Genomic DNA, 22,579 nt, shown 5'->3' with positions numbered 1-22,579 from the left:
TAATTAAATGCATATCCTTACATTGTTAAACAAATAGAGCATAAACAAAAGTAACACACCTTTCCACAGCTAAAGTAACATTCTGCAGCATAAATAATTGTAACACATCTTTTTTTTTTTTAAGCTGAGGATCGAATCCAGGGCCTTGCGATTGGCTAGGCAAGCACTCTACCACTGAGCTAAATCCCCAACCCGGTAACACATCTTTATATAGTTAGATATTTCACAACAACTAATAGCCAGAGTGTGTATAGGACTTATGACCAAGGAAATTTTCTGGGGTGATTTTGAAAGGTAGACTGGATGCCACTTGGCCAGAGATTCAGGTATATTTAACTTAATTAAATTCTGTCATCTTCTTTGGCAACAGCTCTATCACCAGGTTGTTGTTTTTCTGTTATTATTTTGTTTTTAATTGGCTTATATTGTTTTCCAAACTTGGGTAGGTTCATACATCTCTTTGTGGAGATGTTAATTTATTATAAAACACTTGAACACCTAGCGTGCGCCAGACATGGGGCTACAGAGTCCATGAATGGTCAGGTTCCCAGTGTAGGATACATCCCCGTGCTCTACTAACTCTGCTCCATATTGAGACTTGGGATTTTAAGCACAAACAAAAACAGCTCGGTGTAGAGTTGAGAACAGTAGCTTACTCAGGGTCAGTCCAGAGAACCGATTGTAACGTGTGACCCCAATAGGTGGTGACGAGGCGGAGAGCCAGTATGATGGATGCTTAAGAATCAAGTTAGAACCAGCCAGCCTCTCATTTACCATAGGGCGTTGAGGTTTTTCTTGGAGGCTTGGCCACAAACTTCTGGTTTCTTCATGGCTATTTGCTTGTAGCTGTCTCTTTGATCCCTTGTACCTGCAGGTCTAGCCTCCTGCTCCACATCTAGCACTCGGTAAATGAGTGGCTCAGTGGACACACCCACTCAGGGGCTAGACTACCACTGCGGTCTTGGCCACAAACTCTCCCAGCATTCCTCACGGCCCCTTTCTCAGCTACTCCTTGAGGGAGCTGGGCTGCCTGGCCCCTGGATGCTCTCTTCGATTCTTCCAGCGTTGGAAGCTCTCTGGGGAGTGACTGGATTGTGTTTTGGGAGGCCTCTCCTGACCCTTCCCCTGATGCGGGCTGGCTATATTTGTGCTGTTTTTGGAGCCTCATCAAAGCCGCTCCTCTTCCCGATTCAAATTCAGCTGGATACATCGTCTGCTCCCGCATCTGCTGCAAAGCCAAACAATTATGCTCACGCTCCTGGTGACAAACATCAGAGGGTACGTTTCCGTAATCAGTTCCCAAGTGACATTTCAGAGGGTTCATCACACTACAGTTACACAACCCCGGGGCCATAGAACGCCCACCACAAAGGCAAGGATGAACGCCTGCAGCTGCCCTCATGGTTTGGCCTCCAGTGGAATTCATCCATTGCCTTGTCTTCATTTTTATTTTCCTCCTCATGTAGGCCTGGCCTTAAAAGAACAGTTTGTAGGGCTGAGATGACTCAGTTTTTGTTTGGTTGGTTTTTCTTTCTTTCTCTCTTTCTTTCTTTTTTTTGGTTTTTCAAGACAGAGTTTCTCTGTAGCTTTGGAGCCTGTCCTGGAATTCACTCTGTAAACCAGACTGACTTCAAACTCACAGACATCCCCTGCCTCTGCCTCCTGAGTGCTGTGATTAAAGGTGTGTGCGAGATGACTCAGTTTTTAAAGCCAACTTTCTGTGCAATCGAGAGGACCCACCTTCAGATCAGCAGAACCCATGTAAATCCTGGGTTGACACAGCAGCCGGCCTGAAATTCCAGCCTCAGAAGGCACAGACAGGAGAGTCTCCCCGACCCCCAGCAAGCTGCCTAGGAAAATGAGCCATCATATAGCAGAATCCTGGGCTTGATTGAGAGATCCTTAAGAGACTAAGGTGAGGGGTTGGGGGTTTAGCTCAGTTGTAGAGTGCTTGCTAAACACAAGGCCCTGGGTTGATCCTCAGCTCCTGGTGTGTGTGTGTGGGGGGGAATAGAGGAGGGGAGTGGGGTACAAAATAGTAAGAGACTAAGGTGGAAGAGTGATCGAGGAAGATTTCAGACCTCAACTTCAGGCCTCCACCTGCACACAGAAACATGTGCTCCCACCCACATGTGACCATGTACAGACACATGCTTATACGTGAAAAGATGAAAAAGAAAAGAAAGAAAAACTTGCTGTGAGGTAAGGAATGGACATTCAGCAAGTTGGTACCTCAAGGTACCAATTGGAGAACTGGACAATCTGAGCCCCTGTCTTTAGGTTCCTCATAGAAAGTCCCAGGGCTTGTGTGTAAGGCCCCTCTCCAGCAGAGATGCTTTGGGCGTGGAGCCAAGGACGCCATCTCTTCCTCCTCTCTCTCAGCAGCCTCTGCATGAGAGACTGCCCTATGACTCTGTCTTTTACCTTTGATCTCTCCCTCTGGAACTCACCTCCTTCTATGGTATTCAGTGTCACTGACACCCCTACATTTTCAGTCACTAATCCAAACTTCTGACAACTTATTGTCTTTTCCATGTGGATACCTAATAGCGGTCGCAGCCTGGACACACCTCACCCTGATACTCTCCTAAGCCCACTCATCCCTCTTCCCTTCTCAGTTCACACAAGTGGCCAGAAGATGAGGCAAGCCCTTGTGTGCTGGGCACATGACATGATCTCTTCCTAGCTCTAAACATTCTCTTACCAAGTACATTTTTTAAAATTTATTTTTTAATTTACACTCATGGTATTTATTAATTACACACATGATATTAATTACATTTGTGGTATTCATTGATTACATTTTCAGTATTCATTCACTAATTCTATTTATGATATTCATAATTACACTAATTGTATTGATTTATTACATTCATGATATTATGATCTGATGCTACTGTCCATTTGTGGAGTTTTTCCATCACACAAAACAGAGATTCTGTACTTAGGAAATCATTACTCTATATTCCTTTCTTCTCTACCTTGAGATAATGTCTAATCTTTCTGTCTCTATGTATTTGTGTATTCTATATATTTCATGTAATACATTTCTATAGTATTTGCCAAATACATATTTTTTAATCTCCATGTTATAGATGAAAGCAGTTGGGCATTAGGTTATCTATCCAGATTTAGATATTTAGCAATAGCCAATGACTAACTCGGTGATTGGCACATAAAAGATCCTCCTTCCACTTGTCAAATCCATATTTCTGTTAAATTATTCAATAGATCCCCCCACTCAAGTTACCAGAATTATTGGAGTCAAATCCTGAACTCTGGCAGCCCTAACAAGCTAGTCTTGGCCACCAATACCAATTGAAGAGTCAGAAAATGATGAAAAGCAGAGAAAAGAGATGTATCCAATATGACCGTGTTAAGAAGAGAAACAAAGAGGTCTATGACCCAGGTCCGTTCCTGGATGCCGACATGAGGCACCAGGTATAGTAGTGCACATCTTTAATCCCAGAACTTAGGAGGTAGGCCTGGTTTATGTAGCATGTTCTAGGACAGCCAGAGCTACTCAATGAGAGTCTGTCTTAAAACAACAACAACAACAACAATAACCAAACAAAACCTCCAAAGGCATCCCATCAACAGCTCACCTACTCCAGATAGATCTTTCTCAGTTCTCCACATCTTACTACATAGTCAAGCTTTGAATCCATGAGTAGATAAACTACTGGCTAGCTCAGAGCCCTCCAGGCCTGTCTCTGGAAACTCACTCAGAGATGTACTTTACAAACTTCTTAGACATCTCTCAATTCAAGTTGACAAGATTAACTATCACACCATTGGAGAAATTTCTGGAAATACCACTATTATAAAAAGGAACGCCGCTGGGCAGTGGTGGCACACGCCTTTGATCCCAGCACTCCGGAGGCAGAGCCAGGCAGATCTCTGTGAGTTCGAGACCAGCCTGAGCTACGGAGTTCCTGGACAGCCAGAGTTATACAGAGAAACCCAGTCTCGTAAAACATTAACAATAATACTTTCAAATATTGATAGCTGCAATACACATAACCTCTTTGGAACATTCCATGTTTTTCAACAGTATAGACTCCTGTGACCAACAGGTTTGAGACTCGCTGATTTACAATATCATTTTAAATGGTTCAACTAGTCCATTGATCTAGGGTATCATAATTACTATAACTCGTAAGTAATGCTGAGAATAAGATCCTTAAAGTGAAATTTGGGTAGAGTCTTATTTTCTTAGCGTAGTTTTCAGGGCTGCTTTATTTAATGTGTGGGATATATCTGTACCTGTTAGTGTGTACACCTGTGCATGGCTGACATATGAGGTACTCTTATATCACTCTATTTTTAAAATAGTGTGTGCTTGTGGATGTATGTGCATGTGTGTGCACCCATATGTGTGTATGTGCGCTTGAGCACAGGTCTGCATGCTTGTGTGTGTATGCCTGCATGTGTGCATGCACATGTGTGTCTACTCCTGCCGAAGCACCTGTGCGGGGACCAGAGGATGACTTGCAGGAATTGGTTCTCTACTTCCACCTGGTGGACCTTGAGGATCGAACTCAGGTCGTAAGGTCTGGTGGCTTTTTTTTTTTTTTTTTACTTTTTAGACAGGGTCTCTCACTGCACCTGGAGTTTCCGTGAGCCCCAGGAATCCTCCTGCCTCCACCTCCTCCCAGGGCTGGATTTTATACATAAACCACTGTGCCTGGCTTTTACATGGACGGTATGGATCTGAACCCAGGTCCTCGTGTTTATGTCGCAGGCACTTTACCAACTGAGCCATCTCCTCAGCCCCCGATTTAAAAAGAAAAAGCCTCTATTTACTTTACAAAAATGAAATAACAATATGAGCCACTTCTTAGCTAATAACCAATTTCTTCTCAGTCAGTCGCCTGTTTCCCTTCTGCCGCCTTCCGGTAAAGCGAGGAGAGCGGAAGCTATCGGTGGGATAAACCCCATCTTTCTAAAACACAAGATGAAAGCCTGCACTGCTCGGGCCTCCCGTTCCATCGGGGGCTTCCGCATGGTCTCCCTCCTTGACCCAGTGACCGTCCCTACCAGGATTCTTTGCTGCCTTCTCTCCATGGTGACTGAAGGGCAGCGCCGGGCACTTACAAAGGATTCAGAAATATCTCATGAATTACTGACTGAAGTCTGGGACAGACCCTTATCCAGTAACTTCGGCTCTTAGGTCAAGTGTCAGCCCTATTCCACTCATCTGCCTTGTGCTTCGTTCCTTACATCCATGAAGGGGGACAAGACACCGCTCTCCTAGAGTTGCAAAAACGGACATCCGCTGGAGCCAGAGGTGAGCGGTCCAACAGGTGGCAGCCGACCTTCAGAAGGGCGAGCGCACACACCTGGGGGCGTGGTCTAGAAGGCGGGGCCAGCCCGGCCTGGGGGCGGGGCCAGCCCGGCCCGGGGGCGGGGCCAGCGGGCGGGGCGGGGCCTGCGGGCGGGCGGGGAGCGGCCGGGAGGCGGGCGGGCCTGTGTGTTGGCGGCGCCGGGGCTCGCGGGAGCTGCTCGGAAGCTCGGCCGCCGGGAGGAGGCCGCGGCCACGGTGAGCGCGGGCGGGCGAGCAGGCGAGCGGGAGGGTGGCTCCGAGACCAGGCCGCGGCGCTCGGCGGGGGAGCGGGTGCCGGGAGGGAGGCCCGAGCGGCGGGGACAAAAGGCCGCGGTGCGGTGCTCGCCGCCTCCGGGACCCCGGGTCCGGGCTCCGGTGAGTCGATGCCCCTCCCTCCGAGGAGCGCCGCGGTCACCTGGCTCCCGGGAGGACGGCGGGCGCACGCTTGGGGAAGCCGCAGATGTCCGCGGGTCCCCGCGATCGGTGGCCGCGGCAAGATGCCCACAGACGCGGCTGGGTCGGCGGGGGGAGCGAGCGAGAAAATTGGATTACTAACGGTCTCCTGCGGAATGTTTTGTGCCCGCGGTCAGGAGCGCCAGGACTTTCTGTTTCAAAACTGAGTCATACCCCATACAAAGCCCGCAGTGTAGCGCCGGCTCATGATTTTCTGGCCAGCAGGGTCCACCTTTTAACCCTCCCTACATCCGAATTGGATGTTACTGTTTTGAGGGGATTTGTTTTTATTATTTTTCTTTTCTTTTCTTTTTTGTTTAAATGTGTGTGCTTGTCTGTGTGTGTATGCAACACTTCTGTCCTGGTGCTGCTGGAGGCCAGAAGAGGGCGTTCTATCCCGGAGCTGGACTTACAGGCAGTTGTGGGCTGCCAGATGTGGGTGCTGGGAACTGAACTCAGGTCCTCTGCCAGCGCAGCAAGCTCTCTCAAAACATCAAGCCATCATCTCTCGAGCCCCACCCCACCCCTTTTTTGTTGTTTTTTCGAGACAGGGTTTCTCAGTGTAGCTTTGAAGTCTTTCCTGGAACACTCTGTAGCCAAGGCTGGACTCGAACTCACAGAGATCCCTCTGCCTCTGCCTCCCAAGAGCTGGGATTAAAGGCGAGCCCCATATTTTTATCCTTATTTTCAGTTTATTTAACTTGGAGGTAAAACTGGCCTGCAATTGATTATCCTCCTGCCTTGTTGGCCAAATGCTGGGGTAACAGGTATGTCTTACCCAAGCCCAGCTAATATATTTATTTTAATTGATTTTATTGGGAATTTGTGTTTTAGCCTTAAATGATATCTTTTAAGTTTTTACTTTATTGCTATTAGGTGCGCGCACATGCCTGTGCACCTGTGCCATGGTGTGTGTGTTAAAGGATAACTTTGGAGGGAGGCAGTCCTCTCCGTTATGAGTCTGAGCAATAGAACTTAGGCTGTCTGGCCAGCCAAGTGCTTTTACCCACCTAGCCATATTGCCAACCCCAAATTATAACCCTGTGAAAATTTGTGTGGGTGCCCCCCTTTATTTTCTTTTTGTCCTGTAATACCTTCTTAATAATGGAAGAATCTGTGGTACTAACAGAATATCTTCACGGTTACCCACAATTCTCAATGCAATTAACAATTTGCAGGCACTTGTTATTGGTGCATTTATTTGAATGGTTTTAGATTTTGCCACCCTCTCTCTGTCTCTCTGAAGTATTTACTGACAAAATGAGATCATTAGGATCATTTTCATGTACAGTTTTGTCTTGATACTAACATTTTAAAAATTGGAGCTGAAGGTATAGTTTGTGGTAGAAACCTTACCTCACACATGTAAGGCCCCAGGTTCCACCTCTCGCAGCACATGTATACACATACACAGCGAATTTTAAAGGTGCATTAAAATAGTACAGGATTAATATTTTTAAAGCTGTATTTTTGTTATTTTTAATGATGTGTATGTGCATGTGTGTGCAGGTGTCCCAGGAGGTCAGAGGCTTCAGCTCCTCTACCCTTGGAGCTAAAGTTATAGGTGATTGTGAGCTGCCCCAGATGGATGCTGGGAACTAAACTCAAGTCTTCTGCTATAGCAGTACATACTGTTAACCACTGAGCCATCACTCCAGCCCTGAGTTCAGTTCCCAGCACCCACATCTGGCAGGCCACAACAGCTTCTAAGTCCAGCTCTGGGATACAACGGCCTCTTCTGGCCTCCAGCAGCAGAATGGACGTGTCTATACACACACAGACATGCACATCAATTTTTTTAATAATAAAAATAAGGCGGGCAGTGGTGGCACATGCCTTTAATCCTAGCACTCTGGAGGCAGAGGCAGGTGGATCTCTGTGAGTTCAAGGCCAGCCTGGTCTACAGAGTGAGTTCCAAGACAGCCAGGACTACTTCACAGAGAAACTCTGTCTTGAAAAACCCAGAATAAATAAATAATAATAATAAAAATCAATCCCCTCAAAACAAAGTATATATATATATATATATATATATATATATATATATATATATATTATTTTTGTTATATATATAAATTTTTGAGACAAAGTCTCACTAGGTAGCTCTGGCTGACCTTGAACATACAGGATCCGCCTGTTTCTGCCTCCTGAGTGCTGGGTAAAGACACATGCCACCATGCCTGGCAGTATTAATAGTTTTTATATGAATTTCAACACTGAAATTGAATTTGAATAAAATCTAAAGTTGAAATTTGAATAGTAGCATACAGTTGGTAATCCTTCAGATTGCTAGGGCCTTTAGCCATGTTCAGTATAATTTTCACCATTCCTGTGTCTGAATGGTATTCTAGGTTTCTTTAAAGACGGCCACCCAAGCCTGAATTTTTGAATGTTTAAGTAATCTCTGAAAATTATCTTCAAATGATTCCTCAAGGTCTGTGGCACAAGCAACTAATTCTTGGCTTATGATTGGAGTTTTTTACTTGTTTGATTTTGTGACCTACCACTGCCTTTGAAGTAAAGCTTTTGTTTGTTTGGTTTTGTGTTTAGCTTCCTGGCAGTTACTGAGGGGCTCCTTTGAAGAACCATGAAGTCACACTATGTTGTGCTAACTCTAGCCTCCCTAATGTTCCTGATGTGTCTCCCTGTGTCACAGAGCTGTAACAAAGCACTCTGTGCTAGCGACGTGAGCAAATGCCTCATTCAGGTAGGATTAAAGAACTTTTGTTGTTATTATTGCAACAGACTGTGGGCAGGTAGATTCTGTGGAATAAATCAAAGCCAGTGTATGTGGTCTGAGCATTGGGCCAGGGCCTGAGGTGCTGAGCCTTAGATTTTAATCTCCGTGGCTTTCTTCCATCCAACCAAGGTTGGGTTCAAGAAGTTCAATATAGAGTATGCTGTTCTGCTGTGTAAGCGTGCTGTTATGCCTGATGAGCACGCTAGTCTCTATAATCTAGCGTATATGGCAGAATCTTAATAACTATATTTAGAAAACTTGTAGCCTATCAATTAATAGACAAATTATTACATATAACATATTATTTTTTGGTTGCTGTGTAACAGATTATATCAAAACCTAGCAACCTCGGGCAAAAGTATGTCATCTCATGAAGCTCTGAGGACGAGGGTCTGGGAAGCAGTGTAGCTGGGAGGTTCTGGGTTAGGGTTGCTCACAAGGCTGCAGGCAGATTGTTGGCTTGGATTATAGACTCCTTCCAAGTGTTTGAAAGTTATCCTTTCCACTGGATGCCAGGCGATCAGTGTAGTTACCTCTCCTTTTCCTGAGACCAAAGTGATAGTATGTCATTTGGGGAGGTTCATGTAGACGGGAGATAGCCGTGGGATCTGGTCGGCTTTTGACCCCAAAGCCATGGCTTTTGCATCCCACATGCCGGTTACTGTTCTCCATGGTGGTGTGAGAGTTACTGGCGAATTTCTTCTCTTCTCTTCCCATCCTCCCTTTTGTAGCCTCCATTCTAGGTACTAGCTGTGGCCTAAGAAATTTAATAACTATGCATACAGCTTGAATATTCCTTGTGTGATGTGTTTATGGTCAAAAGTGTTTCACATTTTGAAATGTTTTAGATCTAGTGCGCACGTGCATGCGTGTGTGTGTGTGTGTGTGTGTGTGTGTGTTCAGATACTTTGGTAATGGGACCCAATCGAAAGACAAAATATATTTATGTTCCATGTATACCTTGCGTTGCCTGAGGGTGATCTTATGCAGTATTTTTAGCACTTCTCTCAGATGTGGAATTTTCCACTTGTGATGTCATGTTAGTGTTCAGGAAATTTTAGTTTTGAGTCTTGCAGATTGTACCTTTGGGATGAGAGACACACAGCCTGTCTTAGCTTTCCATGTAGCATGTGAGTCAGCTGTAATTCTCACTGGAGAGTGTAGTCATCAGTATTGTATAGATCAAAGGCTGCTGTGCCTATTCCTGATATTTTCCTCCTTTACATCAGTAATTGGAATTTTAGTTATGTTAGTCTCATACTCTGATAGAACCTTTACTCTGCCTTTCAAATCAAGACATTTAACGAGAAGTTTGTTATTAGCTGATTGTAATTTTGTATCTCTTCTTCTTTCACGTGTACATGTGTTGTAGGTGTGCGTGTGTGTGATGTATGTCCTTGTTTGTGTACGAGTGTTATAGATGCACATGTGTGTGGTGTGTTTATGTGTATTATAGGTGCATGTGTGTGTGTTACAAGTGCACACGTGTGTGATGTGTGTGCCCTTGTGTGTGTGGAGGTTAGAGGAGGGCATCGGGTATTCTGCTCTGTCATTCTCTGTCTTACTCCATTGAGTCAGGGTCTTTAACCAAACCTGGAGCGAGGCTAGTGGCCCCCCAGCCCAGGGAGCTGTCTCCACAGCCCTGACTATTTCTAAGGATGTTTTGAAGTATGAACAGAGAGAGGACTATGAACCATTCATCGAAGTTAGTACATCTGTTGTCATTATTTTGTCGACACTAGTCTAGGCCGATTTCACCTTAGCTCTGTTTTAATTTTAGGCCAATCCCCATATTGTTTTAGCCATAGTTTTAATCTGTATTTTTAATAGATAAGAACTCGTATGTGTGTATGTAAGTATATATTTATATGTATGTATGTATGTGTATGTGTGTGTATCAGCCTCGAGTGTTGGTATTCAGGAGCTTCCACCCTGTTTTTTAAGGCTTGAGGCTTGCTAAACAGGGTAGGCTGGCCAGCCAGTAATGTCTCTGTACTCCAGTGCTGGGATTGCAAGCACATGCCACCATGCCCAGCTTTGTATATGAATGCCGCAAGCAGAACTCAGAACCTCATGCTTACATGGTAAGTGCTTAACTGAGCCATCCCTCAGCCCCCCAGAACTTTTTAACATAGCTATTCAACCAGTACCATAATGTGAAAAATTAACTGACGGACCCTTAGGAGTCCCATAGAATGTGAAGTGTGCAGCTGCAAGCTGAGGAGTAAGCAAGGACCTTAGTTATGATGGGGACAGCCTTACAAGTCACCATGGAAAGGGTGAGCCTACATAAAGAGCTGCACATGAGGGCTGTGACAAGTGCTTGTACTCCTAGTGCTGAAGAGGTGGGCACAGGAAGGTCCTGGGATTCGCTGGCAGCCACTCCATCCTAATCTGTGAGTTCTAGGCCCCAAGGAGAGAGAGACCTTGCTTCCAAAGCAAAGGTAGATGGCTTCCGAGAAACAGTCACTAAGATTAACCCTAATTTCTGTGCTATGTGTACATGTGTGCAAACATACACAATGTACTTTATTTAAAACACTAACTTTTTTTTCTCTTAGTAAAAACAGTTGTTTTGTTTTGTTTTGTTTTACCAGCTGAGTAACAACTTCATTGTATAAATGTATCACATTTTCTTTATCTAGTCATCTGTTGAGGGACATCTAGATTGTTTCCAAATTCTGGCCATTATGAACAGAGCAGAGATGAACATGGTTGAGCGAATGTCTCTTTGGTAGGGTGAAGCATCTTTGGGTATATGCCCAGGAGTAGAACAGCTAGACCATGGATTCCCATCTTCCTGAGGAGCGACACACTGATTCCATAGCGGCTGCACAAGTCAGCATGCCCATCACCAGTGAACGAATGTTCCCCTTACCCCCACTCTCACCAGAATGACCTGTCACTGTCTTACTGAGCTGAGCTGTTCCGACAGGTGTAAGGTAAAAGCTCCGAGAAGTTCTCATTTGTCTCCCCCTGATCACTAAGGATGTTGAACATTTCTTTTCTTTTCTTTTTTTTCCTCTTTGGTTTTTTCGAGACAGTGTTTCTCTGTGTAGCTTTGTGCCTGTCCTGGATCTCACTCTGTAGACCAGGCTGGCCTCGAACTCACAGAGATCCACCTGCCTCTGCCTCCCGAGTGCTGGGATTAAAGGCGTGTGCCCCCACCACCCAGCTTGAACATTTCTTTAAGTGTTTCTCAGCCATTTGAGATTCCTCTATTGAGAACTTTGCTTAGATCTAGACCCTATTTTTTAATTGGTTTATTCATTTTCTTGATGTCTAGTTCCTTTTTTTGTCTAGTTTCTTGAGTTCTTTATATATTTTAGATATTAGCCCTCTATCCGATGTGTAATTGGTAAAAAAAAAAATCTTTTCCCATTCTGTAGACTGCCTCTTTGTCCAAATGATGGTGTCCTTTGCCAAACAGAAGCTTTTCTATTTCATGAGGTCCCATTTATTATTTGTTGATCTTAGTGCCTGCACTATCAGTGTTCTGTTCAGGAAGTCTTCTTCTCTGCCAATGAGTTCAAGGCTGTTCCCCACTTTCTCTTCTGTGAGGTTCAGTGTTTTTGGTTTTATGTTGAGGTCTTTGGTCCTTTTGGAGTTGAGTTTTGTGCAGGGAGATAAGTATGGATCTATTTGGAGTCTTACACATGCAGACATCCAGCTTGACCAAACCCATTTGTTGAAGAGTCTGTCTTTTTTCTAGTGTGTATTTCTGACTTCTTTATCAAAAATCAGGTGTCCATAGGTGTGTGGGTTTATGGCTAGGTTGTCAGTTCTATTCCATTGATCAATGTGTCTTTTTATTACAATACCATAACTTGTAATTGGGAATGGTGATACCGCCAACAGTTCTTTTATTAGTCAGGATTGTATTAGCTATTCTGTTTTTTGTTTGTTTGTTTTGTGTGTGTGTGTGTGTGTGTGTGTGTGTGTGTGTGTGTGTTTCCATCTGAATCTGAAAATTATCCTTTTACGGTTTGTGAAGAATTGTGTTAGAATTTTGATGGGGAATGCATTGAATCTGTAGATTACTTTGGGGGTGGCCTTTTTTATTTTATCTTATTTCATTTTACTTTACTTTATTTTATTTTTTGTCTCGGAACTCACTCTGTAGACCAGGCTGGCCTCGAACTCACAAAGATCTACCTAGCTCTGCTTCCCGAGTGCTGGGATTAAAGATGTGTGTCACCACCACCCTGCAGGGGTGGCCATTTTTACTATGTTAATTCTACAAATCCATATGCCTGGGAGATCTTCCCATCTCCTGATATCTTCTTCAATTTCTTTCTTCAAAGACTTGAAGTTGTTATCATGTAAGTCTTTCACTTGCTTGGTTAGAGTTACCCCAAGGTACTTTATATTATTGAGGCTACTGTGAAAGGTGTTGTTTCCCTGATTTCTTTCTTAGTCTGTTTGTCATTTGTATATAGGAAGGTTACTGAATTTTGTGAATTAATTTTGTATCCAGCTACTTTGCTGAAAGTGTTTTTCAGCTGTAGGAGTTCCCTGGTGAGATTTTTAGGGTCACTTATGTATAGTATCGTATCATCTGCAAATAGAGACACTTTGACTTCTTCCTTTCCAACTCATATCCCCTTGAATGTCTTATAGCTCTAGCTGGGACTTCAAGTACTGTATTGAATAGATACAGGGGAGTGGACAGTCTTGTCTTCTCCCTGGTTTTAGTGGAACTTCTTTGAGTTTCTTTCCATTTTATTTGATGTTAGCTGTTGGTTTGCTGTCAATTGCCTTCATTGTGTTTAGGTTTGTCTCTTGTGTCCCTGATCTCTCCAAGACATTTTATCATGAAAGGTTGACTGGGGTGGCTGGGGCTGGGAACAGGAGGGATCAGCTTGAGGGATGGAGAATACTGGAAGTTATGACTGGAATTGGGGGCATTACAGGAGTGAGATGTCACCCTAGTGCAATGAAAACTCCATGAATCTGTGACAGTAACCCTCGCAAAGACTCCTAGTAATGGGGGACATGAACCTGAACTGGTCATCTCCAACCAGGCAAGGCCTCAGGTGGAGGGATTAGGATACCAACACAGCCACCAAACCACGTGTCCATGGAAAGGTTGATTTTCAAGGTGTGTTCAAGTTTGACTGCATTGAAATAGCTACATGTTAACTGGTGGTTACTCCCTGTTAACTCCAGCCTCAGGGCTTAGAACACTGTTTAGAAATGTCTCTCCCTCTCTCACCTCTCTCCCCTTTCCTCTATAGCAGCGGTTCTCAACCTGTGGGTCCTGATCCCGTTTGGTGTCAAGTGACATGGGGGTTGCCTATCGGATTCCCTGCATATCAAATATTTACATTACAGTTCATAACAGTAGCGCAATTACAGTTATGAAGTAGCAACGAAAATACTTTTCTGGTTGGGGGTCACCACAGCATGAAGAACGGTATTAAAGGGCTGCAGCATTAGAAAGGTTGAGAACCACTGCTCTAGAACCTTCTGTGTGTAGCGTCTTTCCTGCCCACCCTTTCTCCCTGTTTCTCTACCTCCCTCTTGTGTCCCCGACTTCCCAAACTTGTTTTCTCTCCAACAAGACAGCTTGAAGCCAGCTCGAGTCCATGTGAGGACGCTAGCAAAGCTGATTGCATTAGAGGTCCAGGTGTCATTTCCCCACAGTCACAGACCTGCCCCCTACTGATGGAGGACAGCGGAGCCACCTTGTCAGGGAGCGTGTGCATGGGAGCTTAACCACAGTGGATTGGCTGTCTGAGGGATCTCGTTCCTTCTAGTTCTGTGCAGTTCTAATAAGTGTCACAAATACTCTTTTTAAAATCAGAATGAAGCCAGGTGTGGTCGCTCTGTGTAAATAAAGTTCTGATTGGCCAATGGTCAGGCAGGAAGTATAGGTGGGACAAGAGAAAAGAGAATTCTGGGAAGTAGAAGGCTGGGGGAGAGACTGCCAGCTGCCGCCATAAAAAACAACATGTAAAGACACTGGTAAGCCGCAAGCCATGTGGCAAAGTATAGACTAACAGAAATGGGTTAATTTAAGATAGAAAAGGTAGATAACAAGCAGCCTGCCACAGCCATACAGTTTGTAAGCAATATAAGTTTCTGTGTGCTTTTTGGTTGGGTCTGAGCGACTGTGGGACTGGTGGGTAAGAGAGATTTGTCCTGACTGGGCCAGGCAGAAAAACTCCAACTACAAACCCAGGTCCTCTGGAAGAGCAGTTAGTGATCCTAACCACTGAGCCCCTAAACTAGGCTGGCCTCCAGCTTGCTTTGGGGTCATGTGACCCTACCATTAATGGCTATGTTTAATGTCACAAAAAGCCGAGAAATTAGTTTTCCTGCCCTATGAACACTGCGTCATATGATATGTCAGTATCATATTGTACTTTATCATATTATACTAGAGATAGGATCTCACTGTGTGGTTCTGGCTCAATGAATCACTCTCAAAGATCTGCCTAATTCTGCCTCCTGAGTGCTGAGATTAAAGGCGTGCACCATCTGGCCAGCTGTCTTCAATAGTTTATGCTTTTAGCATAACTTATGGTGGGCTGCCTCAGCTCCGTCTGGAATGAAGTGTCTCCTAGACTTTTACTTTAATATTGTCACCGGTGGTAATACCTGTGTCCTGAGAGGTAGCCTAATAAAATAATTAAAAAGAAAATTAGCCTGTGACTCATACCTGTTACTCCAATTCTAGAGGGGGATGAGGCAGTTCCCATCATAACCAACCCAAGAAAGAAATAAATGAATAAGAACATGAGCTCTGTGGCTGGGGAGGTGGACCAGTGGATAAAAGTGCTAGGTGAGCAAGCCTGATGACCCAGGTTCGATTCCAGGAACCCCTACTTAGAGGTGGTGTGCAACCCACATCTGTAACAGCCAAACTCCTAAATGCAGGACAGGAGACACAGATAAGAGAATCACATGGAAGCTGGTCAACCAGCTAGCCTGGAGTCCACAGAACGGCAGAAACAAGCAAACCTGTAGCACGAATCTTAAAAGGTCTTATTAATAAAAACAAACCCAGGGCCAGGTATTGGGGTGAACGCTGGAAGATCAGAGAAGCAGAACAGGCCACAGCTAACTTCACCTGGCTAACTTCTTAGCCGATCCTGTTTCCAGATGGATCTCAGCTTAACTGCTGCTAAAAGCCTAAAAGCTTAACCAACTCTAGTACCTCATCCTCACCCTTAAATACCTTTCTGCTTCCTGCCATCACTTCCTGGGATTAAAGACGTATGTCATCATGCCTGTCTGTTTTCAGTGTGGCTTTGAGCTCACAGAGATCCACATGGATCTCTGCCTCTGGAATGCTAGGATTAAAGGTGTGTGCCACCATTTTCTAGCCTCTGTATCTAGTGGCTGTTCTGTTCTTTGACCCCAGATAAGTTTATTAGGGTGCACAATATTTTGGGGAACACAATATCACCATACAAACCTACCTGTTCAACAAGGTGACTGGTGCAAATCACTCCCAAAAGCTGTCCTCTGACCTTCACCTGTGCACCAAACACACACACCTGCTAGTGCACATGTGCACAGGTCCACAGTAAATGAAAAGAATGTGAGCTCTGGGTCCAGGCTGCCCACATGTCATCCCCTTTATCCATTTACTGGATTTATAGTGTTGGACGAGTAATTCAGTGCCTCAGTTTCCTCTGTATTCAACAGGGATAGCAGTACTACCTGTGTGGCTGATGTTGAGGGTTCTTAGGAGTTCTGTCAGTTACCATTAACCTATGTTTCTGCTTTCTAGCAGCATTTGAATTCTCCTTGCTGTATTTTCAAGTATATTCTAAAGCTGACAATCAGTAAATGAGGTTTACTTTAATGATTATGTTAGCACTGGTTATATATTTTCACGGGGTACATTTCCCTTCTTGGGTGACTGTTTTTCATTATCCTACCTCATTAGTCATTAATGCCTTGTGCTATTTAAATTCTTCATCTGGGTTGCCTCTCAGATGGAAGGTTTAGTTTTGGTGTTTCCAGACTCAGCTGATGCTCCATGGCTGAGAAGCAGACTGTGGCACATGTAAGTGAGTGTTACCTCTCTGGGGGGGAAAGGTAGCCTGACTGTTTGGGGAGTCAGGCTATACCTGGAGCTTCAGTGGGACAGCACAGCTCTGGGGGGAAGGTATCCTGACTGGTGGGGAGTCAGGCTATACCTGGAGCTGGGGTACAATCCTCACAGGATATAGCAATCCTGCTCCTCTCCTGGAGAGCCACTACAGCTGCGCTTTGCTCAGTCCCCACTTAAGGGGACTTCCCAGCAGCACTTAAGGGGACTTCTCTCTGGCCTAGGGTGTTGCTTCTTTTGCTTCACTCTGCTAAAGGGGAAACCCCTGCAGGAATGTAGCAATCTCCAGCTCAGGTGAAAAGTTGTTACTTTTTCTGCTCCCCCTTGCTCAGTCCCCTTGTCCTAAGGGACATCTCAGCAAGGTTCTGTTCAGCTCCCCCTTGCTCAGTCCCCTAAGGGACATCTCAGCAAGGTTCTTCTGTTCTGCTCCACCTTGCTCAGCCCCACTAAGGGAACGAACGTCTCTGCAAGGTTTGTTCTGCTCAGTCCCCCAAGGGGATGTCTTAGCAAGGTTTTTCTTCTCTGCACTTTTGAATGAAGATCTTCACCCAAGACTTTTGAGAAAGAGGTTTATTTGGGGAGGAGGAGTCCAAGAGAGTGACTGCCTCTACCACAGTGAGAAAGAACAGCTCACAACTGACCAGGCAGGATGGTTTATATAGGATTTTTTTTTGGGGGGGGGGGGACAGAATTTCTCCAGGGAGAAGATTTTCTGTTCAAGGATTGGTTAGTTTTTTTCTGCTCAGAGATTGGTTAGTTTTGTTGGTCAGGGCAGAGATGACTCTGATTTCAGAGCTAAACTGTGTTTCTTTCACTGGCCTTTTTTTTTTAATTATTATTTTTTTATTTTTATTTTATTTTTTGGCATTATGGCTCTAATTCTAAGGCAAGGGCATATTTCTTTCACTGGCTCAGTTCCCAGATCCAGGCTGTGTTTCTTTTACTGGTTCTGGGTTCCAGGGTCAGGGTGGGTTTCTTTAGCTGGCCCCTTTTCCCCACAGCACAGACTTTGCATTAGTGTATTTCCTGAGCTAATCACTGTTTCCTGGATCCCATATTTTGTCATTTAGAAAATACATGCCTTCACTTTGTTGTAATATGCCTTGAAGTCCTCAGATAGGCTGTATGGGAAGTAACCCTCTGAGTACTACCTTCCTGAATTCCTAACCAGAAAATAGACATTTTCTGATTGTATGCCTACATGATGGTTTTCCTGGATATAGAATTTTATGTTTTAAAGTCATTTCTTTATTATCTACTAGGATCCCACTGTAGCTAGAGTTTTCTCTTTGTAGTTAGAGTTTTCCTGCCTGGCCCACAGTCAGGACAAATCTCTCTTACCTGCCAAGTCCCACAGCCTCTCAGACCAAACCAAGTAAACACACAGAGACTTATATTGCTTACAAAATGTATGGCCATGGCAGGCTTCTTGCTATCTACTTCTTCTATCTTAAATTAACCCATTTCTGTTAATCTATACTTTGCCACGTGGCTTGTGGCTTACCGGTACCTCACATCTCACTTGTCCTGGCAGCGGCTGGCAATGTCTCTCCCCATCCTTCCACTTCCCAGAATTCTCTTCTCTGTTTGTCCTGCCTATCCTTCCTGCCTGGCCACTGGCCAATCAGTGTTTTATTTATTAACCAATCAGAGCAGCACATGTGACATACAGAACATCCCACAGCATCCCACAGTACTGGTAAGAAGCCTGATGCCAGTTCATTCCTTATTCCCTATGATTAACTTACTTATTTTGGGAACCTAGTGTAGTATCTGTCTTAGTGTTCTATTGCTGTGAAGAGACATCATGACCAAGGCAACTTATAAGAAAGAGAAAGCACTTTTATTGGAGGCTTGCTTGCACTTCAGAGGGTGAGTGTAGTTAGAGTTTTCCTGCCTGGCCCAGTCAGGACAAATCTCTCTCACCCGCCAGTCCCACAGTCTCTCAGACCCAACCAAGAAAGCACACAGAAACTTACATTGCTTACAAACTGTATGGCCGTGGCAGGCTGCCTGTTATCTACTTTTCCTATCTTAAGTTAACCCATTTCTGTTAGTCTATACTTTGCCACATGGCTTGTGGCTTACCAGTGTCTTTACATGTTGCTTCTCATGGCGGCAGTTGGCGGTGTCTCTCTCCAGCCTTCTACTTCCCAGAATTCTCTTCTCTCTTGTCCCGCCTATACTTCCTGCCTGGCCACTGGCCAATCAGAATTTTATTTACACAGAGCGATATCCACAGCACTTCCCCTTTTCTTTTTTTTTTTTAAGGAAGGTTTTAACTTTTACATAGTAAAATTACATATAACAAAACAATTATCAAGCAAGAATTACAGTTACAATATGAAAGAAGGTATCCTATCTATCTTATATTTGTGAGTCCAAGGTTTTATATCTAACTTATCTTTTATCATAACTGAGAAAATTATAACTATCTAGTCTTCAACCACATCAAAGACCTCAGAAGGATATAATATTACCTGAGAACCGGAAGAAGGATGCAAGCATTTTTCGGGAGTCTTGCAAGAGTAGACAGAGACAGCTGGCAGCCTGGACAGGCACCTAATGTTCCTTTGTAAAGTTGGGGCATTTCTCTTCAGCCCACAGGGATAGAGTCTCTTGGTTACTTCTCTCAGTGTCCTGTAGAATGTCTGGCAGTTTCCTCTGCGAAGCAGGAACCTGAAGGACCATTTTGTCAAGCCAAGTTCAGTGGTCACCTTTCTATGGGTCCTGCATGTCCAGTTGATCAAGCAGTCCAGGCAAGAACAGTTTCTTGCCCAAATGGCTATTTTTGCAAAGGTGAAGATAAGATATGAAATGTCTTCAATGCCCATTCTCCTCTCTGAAGTAAATTGGTGCTGCCAGGAGCAGACATGTCTCACTGTCCAGAAAGTCTAAATTTTAAAAATATTTTAAATGCCATATTCTGAAGGTCTTTGAAGTATTTGAAGATTACCTATCTATCTGAAATATCTCTATGTATACCTAGAAGACTTAACTAACATGGCTATGAGTATGATTATCACAGATGATTAATTATTAATCTATTTTTAATTATCCATTACAATTTTAAATGAGCTATACAAACACAATACCTTAAACACGAGTAGAAATATATACATAGTATAACAAAATTAACTTTAACTTTGTATCAATAGACTAAAATCTATACCAATGTAAAACATTTTAAACAAGTTGTTGCTCTTTAGAAATAAGTTCCTTAATCTACCCTTTCATCCTATTATATCTGTATCATATCCCCTTTTCTTCTTTAGAAAGAGATCACATTTATAATCAACCTGATTTAAAGAAAAATATTGTTTTTTTTCTGTCCCACACCCGAGGGCTCTTCTGATTTGGGACACAAGAATCTCTTAACCTTTTCTTTTAGCAATATGTCTGGGTTTAGAGAAGGAGTGAGCCAATTCCATCTCCAAAGCCAGCTTGATAATTTTGGGAATGTGGGTGTAGTTTCTATTTCTACTTCCTGCTGGAGGGGGGCGCTGTATCTTATGGGGACACAAAGAAAATTTTAGGATTATGGAGTCGTCCATTAGGGTGAACCTCTGAGCCATTTGCCTTGAATCCATTCTGGATGTTGCATCATCTGGGCCATGGTGTCATCAGAGACCTTTCAGGTGGTCTTGGCTGATCAAACCTGATGTATCTTAATCTGGAACAAATCCACAGCCTCTGGATTTCTGTGGAAATAAAAGCAGAGACTCTTTTCCAAAGCAACATATCCTTATATCCAAATTTTGAAGTCAAGGTACCTTTAAAATTTACATGTTTGTTTAACTCAACAGTTTTTATGATCAAATCTTTTTCTGCAGTTAAAAATCCCAAAGACAAGGCAAACCAGATTCTCTGTGTAATATCCATCTTTGTAAGACTGAAATGCCGCTGTGGCTGGTGGCTCCGCCCACCTCAGCTTCCCAACATGGAGGTGGTACAGTTTGCTGACAGCTCTGGGTCTGGAGCCATGTGTACCATCAACTATCAGAAGCAGTTCTATTAAAGCAGCGCATAGCCCAGAAACTTTTTTTTTTTTTTTAAACTAGCAAAGGTTAAATCCACCATGCAGCAGAGTAAAGTGTCGCTTGTAGACTCCTCATTCCCACCACACTACAGGTCAGACGCACACGCCAGGAACCCGCCATAGAAGCTCAAAACGGCAGGCTGCCGCTAACTTGAGAGAGACAATTAGGAAGCTATTTTTAGCTCCGTTTAGAATCTTTTTTCTCAGGTTTTAGGTGGAAACTCTTGCCAACACGTTGGACGCCATTTGTAGTTAGAGTTTTCCTGCCTGGCCCAGTCAGGACAAATCTCTCTCACCCGCCAGTCCCACAGTCTCTCAGACCCAACCAAGAAAGCACACAGAAACTTACATTGCTTACAAACTGTATGACCGTGGCAGGCTGCTTGTTATCTGCTTCTTTTATCTTAAATTAACCCATTTCTGTTAGTCTATACTTTGCCACATGGCTTGTGGCTTACCAGTGTCTTTACACGTTGCTTCTCATGGCGGCAGCTGGCGGTGTCTCTCTCCAGCCTTCTACTTCCCAGAATTCTCTTCTCTCTTGTCCCGCCTATACTTCCTGCCTGACCACTGGCCAATCAGAATTTTATTTACACAGAGCGATATCCACAGCAGGTGAGCTCATGTCTGTCATGGCGGGGAGCATCGCAGCAAGCAGGGTGGAGCAGTAGCTGAGAGCAGGAAGCAGAGACACTGGAATAGGCTTTTGACACCCCCGAGACCACCCCAGTGACACCTCCTCCAAAAAGGCCACACCTCCTAACCCTTCCTAAACAGTCCACCAACCGGGAACCAAACATTCAAATGTATGAACCTATGGGGACCAGTGTGTTCACTCCACCAGTGCCATTGCCCTGACATTTTAAAATGTAAATAGTTGAGCCTAGATACGTGGATACCTTGTGAGTCTTTTGAAGGGAAATCAAATTTGAGCATGTACGTTACCTTGACTGCCGCAGCTTTGTAGTACGGTTTAACCTTGACTGCCGCAGCTTTGTAGTATGGTCTAACCTTGTTTTTTGGAGATCTTGTTGTCAATTCTGGATCACTTTCATTTGCATTAGCAAGAATTATCTTGCTAATTTCTATTTAAAAAATTAATAGGAGTTAATTTAACACAGGCTTTATTTTTTAGAAGTGTTTTTGGTCTTTAGAACAATGGGTACAGAGTTCCCTTATATTCCTCTGTCCAGCTTTATTTTGTTATTTTTCAACATCTGTTTATTCTTTTTCTTATTGAAACAGACTTGCTGTTTTACCTAGGCTGGTCTTGAACTTGGAATCCTCCTGCCTCAACCTACTGAATTCCGGGGATTACAGACTTGCACCACCACACTCAGCAGTTTCTGGCTATTATTATCTTTCATTACTGTGGTACACTTTTTACTATGGATGAACCAATATTGATACCCTATGTTATTAACTAAAACCCATTGTTTACATTACATTTTGTTCATGTTTTTCTGTAGGTTTTAACAGATGCATGGATCTGTGCGTTTATTTATTTATTAAGTTTTATTTATATTTTATGTATTAGAGCTCTGCATGTATACCTGCAGGCCAGAAGAGGGCATCAGATCCTATTATAGATGGTTGTGAGCCACCATGTGGTTGCTGGGAATTGAACTCAGGACCTCTGGAAGAACAGCCAGTGCTCTTAACTGCTGAGCCATCTCTCCAGCCCCGATACTGTGCATTTCTGACTGTACTCTTTCAGAATAGTTTCATTGCCCTGAGTCTCCCCTGTGTTCTCAACACTCTCCGCCTCCCGCCGATCTCCAGCTTCTAACAACCGCCATTGCAGAGTCCTGTAGAGTTAGAGCCACACAGCTTCTTTCACTCAGCAAAGTATTTTTCTTCCATGGTTTTTCATGGCTACTGTGTTAGTCAGGATTCTCTGGAGGAATGGAACTGATAAAATGAATCTGTCTATCTAACTATCTATCTATCATCTAT

General features: G+C 43.9%; 1 protein-coding gene across 1 annotated transcript in view; it reads left to right on the top strand.

Moving 5' to 3' along the window:
• The first annotated feature begins 5,458 nt into the window (after positions 1 to 5,458).
• Positions 5,459 to 22,579, top strand: part of Twsg1 (twisted gastrulation BMP signaling modulator 1) — a 43,697-nt gene continuing 26,576 nt past the window's right edge. The window contains exons 1-2 of the mRNA XM_036173548.1: positions 5,459 to 5,542; positions 8,330 to 8,486. Of these exons, the coding sequence (XP_036029441.1) occupies positions 8,367 to 8,486 (120 nt within the window). The 5' untranslated portion in view covers positions 5,459 to 5,542; positions 8,330 to 8,366. The remainder of the gene's footprint in view (positions 5,543 to 8,329; positions 8,487 to 22,579) is intronic.

The sequence above is a fragment of the Onychomys torridus genome, chromosome 23 (genome assembly GCF_903995425.1).
Source record: "Onychomys torridus chromosome 23, mOncTor1.1, whole genome shotgun sequence".
NCBI lineage: Eukaryota > Metazoa > Chordata > Mammalia > Rodentia > Cricetidae > Onychomys > Onychomys torridus.
This window is presented reverse-complemented; position numbering and strand designations above follow the sequence as displayed.